Source organism: Miscanthus floridulus, chromosome 3 (assembly GCF_019320115.1).
Source record: "Miscanthus floridulus cultivar M001 chromosome 3, ASM1932011v1, whole genome shotgun sequence".
NCBI lineage: Eukaryota > Viridiplantae > Streptophyta > Magnoliopsida > Poales > Poaceae > Miscanthus > Miscanthus floridulus.
In genome coordinates, this window is record NC_089582.1 from 1,233,189 (window position 1) to 1,246,980 (window position 13,792).

Below are 13,792 nucleotides of genomic sequence, written 5' to 3' on the forward strand. Positions count from 1 at the left end.
TTAAGTAATCTTTCAGGTCAGACAAACAAATGATATAATGCATGCACACATTGTTTTGATGACCTTGACAGCATATATTTGAAAAGATGTCGAAAGGTCGTGTACCTTGGCCATCGTCGATTCCTTCCTTTGAATCACCAAGTAAGAAAGAAAGGAAAGCATTTTAAAGGTAAGCCAGACCACTGGAAGAAGCCTCATAACCAAACCAGGGAAGATGTACTCGCAATGGTCAAGGATGTGAAAGTAGTATTTGGAAAGGGACAAGGCAGCAAATCTGTTCCCAAAGATGCTAAGGGACACGCACCCATGTGGAAGAAGAAGTCCATCTTTTGGGAGCTACCCTATTGGCAAGTCCTAGAGGTCCGCAACGCAATCGACGTGATACACCTAACAAAGAATCTTTATGTGAACCTGTTAGGATTCATGGGTGTGTACGGGAAGCCAAATAATTTACTTGAAGCACGTCAGGACTTGTAGGGCATGAAAGAACGAGACAACCTTCATCCAGAGAAGACAGATGATGGACATCATTACTTAAGTCCTGCTAGCTACACGCTTAGCAAAGAAGAGAGGGACAGCATGTTCGAATGTCTAAGCAGCATCAAGGTTCCATCGGGATTCTCCTCCAATATAAAGGGTATAATAAATGTGCCAAAGAAGAAATTCCTAAACTTAAAGTCCCACGACTGCCATGTGCTTATGATGCAATTGCTTCCAGTTGCTTTAAGAGGAATTCTACCTCCACATGTACGTGTAGCCACCGTGAAGCTATGTGCATTCCTCAATGCAATTTCTCAGAAGGCAATCAATCCAGTGGAACTAGCTACTCTACAGAATGATGTGGTTCAATGTCTTGTCAGCTTTGAGTTGGTGTTCCCTCCATCCTTCTTTAATATCATGACACACCTCCTAGTTCATTTGGTGAAGGAGATTAGTATTCTTGGACCTATGTTCTTACATAACATGTTCCCCTTCGAGAGGTTTATGGGAGTCTTGAAGAAATATGTGAAAGTCCGTTCTAAGCCTGAAGGAAGCATCGTCCAGGGCTATGGAACAAAGGAGGTCATTGAGTTCTGTGTTGACTTTATTCCTGACCTTGCCCCAATTGGCGTTCCCGAATCGCGACACGAGGGGAGACTCAGTGGTAAAGGAACTTTAGGGAAGAAAACATATATCGGCATGTAAGACGATTATTTCAATAAAGCACACTACACAGTTCTTCAGAACTCGTCATTGGTGCATCTGTACATCGAGATACATAAGGAGTTCTTACGATCCAAGTTTCCAGGGAAGACTGAAGCTTAGATTAGGCGTCAGCATAAGGAAAGTTTCAGTGGTTGGTTGCGAAAAGAATGTCAAGGCGATGACAATATTGATGAGCAACTGTATTTGTTGGCTAGGCAACCATCGTGGCATATCCTCACGTACCAAGGGTATGAGATAAATGGGAATACATTTTACACAGTTGCCCAAGATAAAAGGAGCACCAATCAAAATAGTGGTGTTCGCATAGATGGTACAGATCCAAATGGAAATATACAAACATATTATGGCCGTATAGAAGAGATATGGGAACTAGACTACGCACCTAATTTTAAAGTCCCTTTGTTCCGGTGCCAATGGGTGAAGCTGACCGGAGGAGGGGTAACAGTCGACAAAGAGTATGGAATGACAACAGTGGACCTCAACAATATTGGGTACAAAGACGAACCATTCGTTCTTGCTGCCGATGTGAGTCAGGTGTTCTATATGAAAGACATGTCTACAAAATCAAAGAGAAGAAAAAACGAAGACATCAACTCAATGATCAATGAGCCAAAGCGCCACATAGTTCTTTCTGGGAAAATAAATATAGTGGAAATTGAAGACAAGTCAGACATGTCAGAAGATTATGAAAGAAATGTCTGAATTTCACCCTTCATAGTGAAGAAAGATCCAAGCATCATGTTAAATGATGAAGACACTCCATGGTTACGACAAGATCATAACCAAGGGTCATACGTCAAGAAGAAATTCACTGTTGTCCCCGCAAGATACAACGATGCATGTTTAATATATTATATTTTAGAGACGGATATTATGTAGTATGTTATGACTTCACATTGTAATATGTTTAATATATGTTTCAAATTTCACAAGTCTATATGAGATTTAAGAATTTGTGACTAGTGTTTGATAAAACTTTCTCAAATAAGAAAATGAGCTATATAATAATTATAGATCTTGCTGAGATGATCAAACTTGGTATTCAGAGTTTTTTCATCTGAGATCATTTAGTGTCTCATTTGAGCAAGTTTGACCAAGTCAAATTTGGTCAAATGAAAAAACAACACTTTGACTCTAGTATTATAAACTCTAAATGACTTCAAATTGAAAACTTTTGAATACCAAGTTTGTTAAACTCATCAAGATCTACAATTGTTATTTTGGTCAACTTTCTATTTGAGAAAGTTTGGATGGTTCAAATTTATGATTTTTAAATTTTGACGCCTACAAACTAGTTTTTGGAACCCTAGATTGTCTCAAATTGAAACATTTTGAATACCAAGTTTATTCAGCTCATCAAGATCTACAATCCTTATATAGGACATTTTTCATTTGAGAAAGTTTGAACAAAATATAGTTCAAATTTCACAAGTGTGTGACATAGTTTTAGAAAGTCTATCAGATTTAAGAATTTGTGACTAGTGTTTGATAAAACTTTCTCAAATGAGAAAATGAGCTATGTAACAATTGTAGATCTTGCTGAGATGATCAAACTTGGTATTCAGAGATTTTTCATCTGAGGTCATTTAGTGTCTCATTTGAGCAAGTTTGACCAAGTCAAATTTGGTCAAATGAAAAAACAACACTTTGACTTTAGTATTATGAACTCTAAATGACTTCAAATTGAAAAGTTTTGAATACCAAGTTTGTTAAACTCATCAATATCTACAATTGTTGTTTTGGTCAACTTTCCATTTGAGAAAGTTTAGATGGTTCAAATTTGTGATTTTTAAATTTCAATGCCTACAAACTAGTTTTCGGAACCCTAGATTGTCTCAAATTGAAAAGTTTTGAATATTAAGTTTGTTCAACTCATCAAGATCTACAATCCTTATATAGGCCATTTTTTCATTTGAAAAAGTTGTAGAATAAAAATACTATATTTTCTTTATTTTCATAGGTTCAACAAAAATTTCCTGTCAATTTTGGTCAAAAATCGAGAAAAAATTGAAACATTGACGTTACAATAATGTGATAATAACTTTCCTATCGAATAATATTAGTTTTATTAATTTTAGGTTACAAATATATTTTTGCATTAACAAAATACTTAGTATTAGTAACATTTATATTCTATATTCATAAAAGAAATTAAAAACTTTAGGTTACAAAATTTTCCTATTTACAATAAATAATTAGTTAATCAATAGTATTTTTTAAAATAAATATTGCAAAGTATTGAAGTTGCTATAGAATTAATTGATTAACCTAGTATTAAACAAGGAGAACAAAATCAAAATCCCAGGCCTTTCCAATTACTCTGGCGGGCTGCCAAAATTTTCAGGCCTTCAATCCCGGCCCTGGCCAGGAACCGGGACTAAAGGGTGGGCGGCAATTTCGGCTAAAAATACCTTTAGTCCCGACTGGTAACACCAACTGGGACTAAAGCTCCTTTAGTCCCGGCTGGTAAGCCGAGCCGGGACTAAAGGGTTGGACCTTTAGTCCTGGTTCGGCTTACCAGCCAGGACTAAAGGGTCTCGGCCTATATATATCGAACGGTTCCTGTTCTGTTCATCTTCTACTTTTCGATCTACACGTCGATCATCGCCACCGCCACCGCCATCTTCGATCTCGCCTCCGTCGTCCAGCCCCGCCCGGGCGTCAAGCTCGTCTCTGCCGCGCCACCGTCTTCATCTACCCCCGCCCAGCCGCGCCATCCGCCCGGCCCGCATCGCGCGCCGTCTCTCCACCGCATCCCATCTCCGCCGCTGCACCCGAGCCCACCCTCCATCGCCGACTGCTTCCCGCCCGGCCTCATCGTCGAGCCTCGCCCGGCGGCCGTCGAGCTCGTCTGCCGCGCCGCGTCGCGCCGTCGTCGTCCCTCGCCCGGCCGCACCAATCCGCCCGCATCGATCTCGCCGTCTCCGCCGTACGTCGTCCTCGCACGAGGTGCTCAGCTCGGCCCCGTGGCCGGCCAGCACGCCCTGCCTGGCCCGCCATCCGCCCCAGCTAGCCTGCTAGCTAGCTGCTCTCGACCATATTTTGTTTACAAAGTTTCTAGTGTTTTTAGATTGTTTTTGATATATATGTTAGATTAAAATGTATGTTAAATTTAATTACTAGTTTATTTAGATAGTTTTTAGATAGTTTTTTAGATATATGTTAGATTAAAATGTATTAAAATTTAATTAGTAGTTTATTGTTAGTTTTTAGTTAGTTTTTAGATAGTTTTTGATATATGTTAGATTTAAATGTATTAAAATTTAATTAGTACTTTATTTAGATAGTTTTTTATTATAGTTTTTTATATATGTTAGATTAAAATGTATTATCTATTACTAGTTTATCTAATTTCATGTTAGATTTATTTAATTGGATTTAGTAATTATATATTCTATCTCTCTCTATATATGTTAATTAGATTTAATTTTGATTTAGTAATTCTATCTATGTATATATGTTTATTATATTTAATTGGATTTAGTAATTATTATTCTATCTCTCTCTATATATGTGTTAGATTTAATTTTGATTTAGTAATTCTATCTATGTATATATGTTAGGTTTAATTAGATTTAGTAATTAATTCTATCTAGATATATGTGTGTTATTATATTTAATTGGATTTAGTAATTATATTCTATCTCTCTATATATATGTTAGATTTAATTTTGTTTTAGTAATTGACACATGCATATTTTATTAGTAATTCTATCTCTATATCACATGCATATTTTATTTTAGTAATTCTATCTATATATCACTTGGATATTTTATTAGTAATTCTATCTATATCACATGCATATCTAGAGAGAGATTATATATGTATACATATGTACTTAATTATTTCTATGTGTATATATACATGTATTTATTTTCATGTGTTGAGAGAGAGAGAAAATTGTATCTAGAGAGACATTCTATGTGTTATCACATGCATATCTAGAGATATATACATATGCACTTATTTCTATGTGTTGAGAGAGAGAGAGAGAAAATTGTATCATTCTATGTGTATATATACATGTACTTATTTCCATGTTTTTGGATCGAAAGTGTTTTTGATTCGATTCCAAAGGTTATACCTTATTATTGTTTATCCTTATGAAATATTATGTGTTATTATATTTAATTGGATTTAGTAATTCTATATGTGTTATCACATGTACTTATGTTATGTGCCATAGTAATTCTATCTATGTGTTATCTTGAAGATACAAATGGCTGCTCCGGATGATAACTTGAATGATGACATAATGGCGGATATTATCAACGCCGACACCAATGCAGATGTAGATGACACGAGTCAGTACTTTGCTGATTATGAGGATATCCTGAATATCCCGGTGGTTGAAGATCAACAAATTGTCGCGCAAGAAAATACTGGCGAGGTATATTCGATTATCTATCATCTCTTATAGATGCATGCGTACGTATATTTGTTGTTAATCGTTGTGTTTCTACTCATGTAGCCGGTCTCTGGATCTACATCAACCACCGGCAAGAGTAGGAAAGTCCGAGGGCCAAAAAAGTCATTAGAGGGCCGTTTCATAATATCAGAATTCGACACCGACACCGGCAAACCATTGGGACCACATGCTCAGACATATGTCAATTAATGTGGGTTCATTGTAAGGGATAGGATCCCAGTTAGTGCTCATGAATGGAAGCAGAAGATATCTGCTCCTAATGTTAGTTTTGTATCTGATCGTGACAAGAACCTAGCTTGGAGAGATATCACTCAACATTTCACATTACAAGCAGATGATGCTTTGAAGGAGCTAGTGAGGGATTGGACAATGAAGATGGCAACATTGTTCTAGAGTTGGAAGAAGACATTGTATAAAAAGTTTATCTTGAAGAATGATACGCCGGATTTCAATGCTAAGGCGTTTGTCAAGTTGGAGTCCTATTGGGATGACTTCATAGAATACAAGACATCTCAAGAGAGTGAGGAACATGTGATGAGGAATCAGCAGAATGCCCGACAGAAGCAATACCATCATCGCATGAGATTAGGTGGTTATAGGAGTGCTATTCCCAAGTGGCAGAACCTAGAAGCATAGATTACTGCCAAGGGAATCATACCTGAAACAATAGAGAAGAACTGGCCTCAACGTGCGAAGAATTGGTAATACGCTCATAGGGGAAGCCTAGACGCAGACACTGGCAAGCTAATTTTCGGCCAAAAAATTGAGAGAGCAACACAGAGACTAGCTCGTGCTAGGGAAGAAGCTGATAGTGGTGTTTTCAAGCCCAACAGAGAGAATGATGAATTGACATATGCCCTAGAGAATCCCGAACACGGTGGTCGAACAAGAGGCTATGGGGCGGTTTCGTGGCTACAAGCATTCCCAGCAGACAAGGATACCTATAGAAGCCGCCAGAGAAAGAAGGATGAGGAGGTAGATCGAATCTGTGTATTGGAGCAATTTGTTAATGAGTCACGACAAGCATTGCTTAAATCACGTGAACGAGAAAAATCTCTTGAGGCAAGAATGCAGGAGGAGATCAAGAGGCAAGTGCAGCTAGCAATGAGTCAAATGCAATCGCAATCAACGCCGGGAGTCACCATTAGCCCCGTTGGTTAGATGAAAAGCAGTTGTGCTTCCACGGAGCTGCTAGTTATTCAAGATGACGCTGGGTTGCGCTTCCCTGTTGATGACATTACCGAGCCTCTAACAACATGTGAGCTGCACATTCTAGATGGTAATAATGCATCAATCATGGTGGCTGTCGGGGTTGTATCTCCAATAGACCGAACGAAGACACCAAGAATCCATGGGTCAGTTATTCAACCTAGATATGCTAGCATCTCGGTTGATAGAGTGCTCAAAGGTTACAGTAATGTTTCTCTTGACATTGAAGGCGGTGCTGGGGAGAAGACACTAGGAGAAGCAGAGAAGACATTTATTCAATGGCGCAAACGCTTCATCATCATTCCTGGGGCGCCACCGCTTCCCCTACCTCACCTTAGGTACGAATGAAAGTGAATGAAATATTATTTTCCATTAATTTTCTATTGGCTTCAAAAATAATTGACTCACAACTTGTTTTTGTAGCAGGGTCTCCCTCCCGCCTAACCCAATCATTCATTCCCCATCTCATCACAGCGTCGCGGGGGGCGAGAGACTTCATCCCCACGGCGATCTCCAACTCCTACACCGGCCCCATCGCCTTCACAACAATTTCCAACTCCTACACCGGCCCCACCTCCTCCACAACGATCTCAACGCCTCCACGCCGGTCTCCAACACCGGCCTCATCGCCTCCACGCCGGTCTCCAACACCGCCCCCACCCCCTCCACAGCGACGCACTATAGAGACGTCTAAGGTCCCGGCGGCAAAGAAGACCCAAAAAAAAGAGTTATTTCTTGAAAAATACTTCATAAAAAGACTGATGAGCAAATAGCAGATGAAGAACACAAAAAAGTGAAAGATTTTTTTATAGATATCGAAAAGCAGAGACAAGCGAAGCTTAAGGAGAAGCCATACTTTTACATACCACGAGATCTGCTGAGGCAGAAGGTCAAAGCCCACAAGAAAAAGATGCTTGAACTTCGTAAGCCTCCGCCACTATCAGACTATGACCGCTCCCTCGTGAAGTCACATGATGCAGATAAGATAAGGAAAAGAGCATCAGGGAAGGATGTCCCACAGCTCGGACAACAGAAGTAACCAATGTAAAATCTTGTTGTTGCTAATGAATATGGTTCCAACATAGAAGTCTATCGACCAGACAACTCTGGAGAAGTGTCGGTTCAAGACCTTAATGCTTTTTTTTGAAGATACTGGTTTAACCTTGGATCAATTGATGAGCAAAGCTCCAATCCAGAACCTGGAAGTTGATACCTGGAAGAATTATAAATTTGGCAAAAGTCTGTATAACCCTGCGGCTCTGAATGAATTGGGTACGTAAATATACTTGCTCAACAAGTGGTACATGCAGGCGTGTGGCAGGGGTGAGGAGTGGATCTTTGTCAGATTTAGAGACCATCATTACTTCCGTGGCGATGACATCTTACATATTAGTTTCGAAGAATTGCATCAACTATACCACATGGACGCTCTGGACAAATCAATCATTAGCTACTTTTGTTTGTAAGTGATTCTTACTTTTATTTAATAAACTCACTTCCATGCGTATGTGTATATAATTATCCTCACATATAACTTATATTTATATACAGATTCCAGATGTCAGAACTCCAAAGAATACAAGACACCAGTGTTGGCTTAATTGATCCTTATATCGTATTCAAAACCGATATTATTGCCAAGGAGTAGTGGGTATCTGAAGCACAGAAGAATATCATGAGGTTCTTCGTGAAGCAACACGACAAGACAACAATACTTTTCTCATACAACTTTGAGTAAGTGTTAATAATAATGTAGTCTACACATTTTATGTAATATCAATACAACTTATATGCATGTACGTGTGTGTATAAACCAATGCAGGTTTCACTGGATACTCATTGTCATTGAGTTAAACTCAAGTCGGTTAGTAATCTTGGACTCATTGAGAAAAGAGCAAGCACTATACCAAGATATGATAGACATTATCCAGGGGTAATTTCGATCTCTCGCGCACAACTATTATTGAATAGACTTTGCCATAATTTATTAACGATCGTACATTATTGGTCGCACAGGGTTTGAAAAGAGTTTATTCGGCAACACCGCAAAGATTGCAAGGCACCACTTAATGTAGTTGAAATACCAGTAAGTTATACTATATATACTTCCCCACGTGTTTAATTACTATATCCTACTTCAATTTACGTGTGAGATGATGAGAATAATCTTCTTCTCATACAGTGGTGTTTGCGGCAGCAACCAGATAATAACTTGTGTGGATACTACGTTTGTGAATTTATCACTGCGCACATAAGAAGAACTCCTGAAGATGTCCTCATAGTACGTATATATCAATTTTTTATTTATTTTTAAATGAATATATATATATATATATATATATGTATCAATACTTTTCCTTTTATTTTAAATGCAAGACTGAATGGTTGAAACAAAGGGTTATGCAAAAAGACCATATGAAAGCAGTTCAAGAGTCAATAGCAGGATTTCTTCTAGAAAAAATGCTAAATCCCAACGGCGAGTTCTACTTTGATCCTAAGGAATAAATGATGTAAATTAAATGTTTATTGATATTGTTATTTTCGAGAACAAGTTTATGAAAGTGTTGTATATATACATATATATATATATATATAGTTTCATACTTTATTCGAATATAATAATGTTCGAGACGAGAATTAGATATAATTATATGCGTGCGTGTATTTATATTAGCAGCGTAGAATACGTACATAAAAATATATTATATATTAAACAAATATGTGTAACTGAACTGAAAATAAATTAAACAAAAAAGAAAAGAAAAAGAAAAGGAACCTTTAGTCCCGGTTGGGGTTACCAACCGTGACTAAAGAGTGCGGCCACGTTTGCTCGGCTGGAGGGCCTTTAGTCTCGGTTGGTAACACCAACCGGGACTAAAGGTCCCTCTTTAGTCCCGGCTCGATGACCCGGGACTGAAGGTTCCACCTTTAGTCCCAGGATCGTTGTCCTGGCACGGTAATCGGGACTAAAGGCCGTTACCGCCCGAGACAACAAGGCCATCCTGTAGTAGTGCACATCCGCATATAATTATCCTCTTATAAGTGTTGGATAATCCACGTTCAATTATCGGATAATCCATATCCGCCGGATTTCGTTGATTCCATATTCTACACAGTATCGGCATATAATCGGATTCAGATTAGCTGCATCCACGCGTGAATATTAAAAACACTTTGTTATATCCTTACCACTTTCACCCCGCGTCGTAGATCCTTTGTGGAACCACGCGCTGAGAGCCTGCACCTGGATACCGCTTTCACCCCGCGTTATAGTCTCTTTGTAGGACCATGCGTTGATAGGCTGCACTGACATAAGGTGAAAACCCCCGTGAGGAAACGCGGTCGATCCAGGGATCGAACCCGCCGTTCGCCCACTGCGAAGACTGCCTCGACGAGGACGAAGATTGGGCGACTTTTCTTCGGTAAGAGCGTGATTGGTTGGCTGCATGGAGGTCGAACTAAACGATCTCAAATGTTTACATAGTTAATACCAAAGTTCTAGTGGCCGACCCAATCTACATGTTTGATATTGACAAGTTTCTGATTTAAAGTCATCTAGAGTCTCAAATATGTATTTTTGAAATTCACATGTTTTGAGACTCAATTTTTTGAATTTTTCAAACTATCTCTGATGGAGATACATCCCACACCAAAGTTGTAGTACTTAACCAGATTTAAAACTTTGTAGTTAAAAGTTTTTCCATTTGAGTTCATTTAGTAGCCAAAGTATTCAATATAAGATTACAAAATATTGATATAAAATAATAACATATTATATATAGACATGAATTAGTGTGTGGTTTAGTGGTAGAGATGTGGTAGTGTTGAGCGCCAAGTTGTGGGTTTAAATCTCCAAAGTTGCAAGTTTTTTGGTTTTTTGGATTTTCTGGAGAACATTAACGGAGGTCCGTTAATTGATTCCGCTTGAGGTGGGCAAAGCAACCGCCTCCGTTAATCTGCATTAACGAAGGTGTTTGATTGGAAGCGGTTGCAATGCCCATCTCCATTAATCGATTCCGCCCGCCTCTAGCAGGTTTTCTATAGTAGTGATTGCCACACGTCTCTATGTGTATTTGACATATACTAAGCTAAAACCTTAGTTTCAACTAATATGCTTGACCTAGAAATAGATATGTGACCATTGTTTGTTATACAAATATGTATACAAGGTCTTGTTTGTCACGACTTCAACTACTTGCTATAGTGCGTGGAGAAACTGGTGAAGCAAAAAATATGGTTTTTAGTTTATTTTGATAAGAAAGATACAATAACTTTTTGCTACACGGCCCAAGGAGGAGCTAGAGCCAAGCCGGCCAGAGCTCCACCAAATGGGACCTTGGTGCGAATGGTGACTGACATCATGATTGTATTACTTAAGTTAGTTTGTTTCTATATTTAAGAAGTCAGAGGTGGATATTGTATAAGCACATCTATTAGTACTTTGGTATTTTATAAATGATAGATGTAGGTAGATGTAAATTTAGACAATTACTTTATGTTATTTTTCATAACCTGGACTAGAGGTTCCCTCATGCAAAAGCCTACGGCTCTGGCCGTTGGGTAGGTGACTTTAGTCCCGATTGGTTGTCCCAATCGGGACTAATCCTCTCTTTGGTCCCGGGCCCAAATATGGTCGAGACTAAAGCCAAAAACCGATCCAAACGAAAAGTTTGTTCTCTACTAGTGTAACGACATTGCTATAGGCTACTTTAGGTTATTTACAACAATGGTTGGGCCGGTGATTTAAATGCAAAATTTATGAGCCTATACTTTCATAGTGGCATAGATGCATGATTAGTTAGGATGAAGATTAAGGGCTTTCCTTATATTATTTTCACAATGTCAGATGTGGTAATTAGAAAAACAGAATAGATCCAATAGTGACAATCATTGCAGGCGTTGTACTTCTAATTAGGGTTAATGTGATTTTTTCAAAGGAATACTATAATAGCAATAGATAGTGTAAATATGGTATCATTAGAACTACCATGGTCCGTGGAAAGTCACTTTTATCATTATTAATAGTATAAATTGGAATCTCCTTTAATTTAGAGGCGCACATAACAAAAACTACGTATTTCCTCCGTTTCAAATTATAAGTCATTTTGACTTTTTTGATACATGTCTAGATATATAGCAAAAATAGATGAACCAAAAAAGTCAAAGTGACTTATAATTTAAAATGGAGGAAGTATCTGAAAAGCCAAAACATCGTATAATTTCGAGCAGTGGAGTACAACAGTACCTTTTGTCCACGAGAAGCTCCTCGAGTCTTTTGGCTAGCCCGTTGTCATCCAGGTTGTCGATTGCACCCAGGGCAGCCTCTTCCTTGATGCCCGTGTCGTCAGCTGTTTCGGGCTTCACGACCTGCCGAAGAAGGTTCGTGAGCAACACCTTGAGGTCCCTGCTCGGCTTGAACGCCTGAGACACGGACACCATCCCCTGCCACGGGAACTCCGCTTCTAGCCGCCGGCACACCTCCATGGCCAGCGTCGTTTTGCCAAGGCCGCCGAACCCCACGATGGAGAAAACGGCCTTGCGTTCACCCTCGTCGCCAACCGGCGCCTTCAGCCGTGCAGCCAGTTTATCAGCCTGCTCCGCGATGCCGACCAGTCGGTGGCGGCGGTCGGCGTCGTTAGCTGGAGTGGACACTGTCATGGGGGCGGGTAGCAGAGGAGGGGAGCGGCGCAGCGCGTCACGGTTGACGCCGAACCGCGCCTGGCGCTCGCTGATGGCGAGGGTGCGGGCGCGAAGGGCTCTGATCACACAGGCGAGGCGGCGGCGAGACGGGAGCGTCCGGAGCAGGCGTCCCAGCCAGGCGCGCACGCCGTCGGTGGGCCGGGACCTGATGCGCAGGGTGTAAAGGTCGATGCAGTCCTCCGCGTCGTAGGCAACCTCGCCCAGCTGCCTCATGCACACCTGCAGGAAGCGGTCCACGGCCCCATCCTCTGCCTCGGACTGCATGATGAGGAGGGCGTTGATGGCGTCCAGCTCGTCCCGCAGCTCAGCGACGTCACCGCCGACGCCACTGAGCTGCTGGTACTCTGAACTCAGCAGCTGCCCGGCGTTGCTCAGCAAGGTTTGCGCCGCGCCCTCCATAACGCTCTCTGTCTCGCTCGCTCGCTCGCCGTGTAATGTAACAAGAAGAGAGAAGAAGCGCTCAGCAGAGCCGCAGTGTGCCACACAACTGTCGGTTGAGTTGGGGTTGGGGAGAGATTTATGCTGCTGGTCAGCTGGTCTGGACTCTGCACTACCGGAATCGAAGGCTGTAGCGGGCCGACGGGGGCTTCTTGGCACGGCAGTTGGAGGACGCGCGGGTTCGAGGCTTTCCTAGCGGGTTCGACGGTGCAGCGGTAGCGGGCCGACGGGGGCTTCGTGGGACCGGCTCTGCGGTGCGCTGGCCTCTGCGACCTCGGTCCCAGCGGCTAGAGTCACGATGCAAGTGAAGCAGGGCGAGCGCGCGGCCTGGGAACGCCGGACTCAGGGGCTCGGGAGCCTCGAACCGAGTGGCGAGGGTCTGGCTCGGGCTCGTCGCGCGCACAGCAAACAAGAGTCGACGTGGCCTCTGCGGGTTCGTTAGAAAAAGAAGCCGGCCTCTGGAGTGGGTGCGGAAGTTGACTCCGGACCGGGTCCGGACATAATTTCCTATCTGGAACGTCTCTGTCATGGTCCGGACCCCGATGGGAGTTGGTCCGGACCCCGATGGGAGTTGGTCCGGACCATGGTCCGGTTTTAGGGTTCAGATCTATGCAATAAGCAGGGTAAAATAGTAACGGCTAGGATCTAAGGGTCATGGTTGAACGTGGGACACGTGGCGTCATCCTAGGGTCCAGACCCCTAATGTAGCGGTCCGGATTCAGGGTCCAGAGCTTGGACCCGGACCTCCCCAAGGCATAACGGCTGTAACTTTTCGAGGGCTCTATAAATAGAGCTTGCACGTGTTTGGC

The 13,792-nt window shown here is 41.4% G+C and overlaps 1 protein-coding gene across 1 annotated transcript in view; it reads right to left on the reverse strand.

The window, feature by feature from the left end:
* Nucleotides 1–13,095, reverse strand: part of LOC136542951 (disease resistance protein Pik-2-like) — a 289,698-nt gene extending 276,603 nt beyond the window's left edge. Inside the window, exon 1 of the mRNA XM_066535556.1 lies at nt 12,091–13,095. Within this exon, the coding sequence (XP_066391653.1) occupies nt 12,091–12,944 (854 nt within the window). The 5' untranslated portion in view covers nt 12,945–13,095. The remainder of the gene's footprint in view (nt 1–12,090) is intronic.
* Nucleotides 13,096–13,792: the final 697 nt, after the last annotated feature.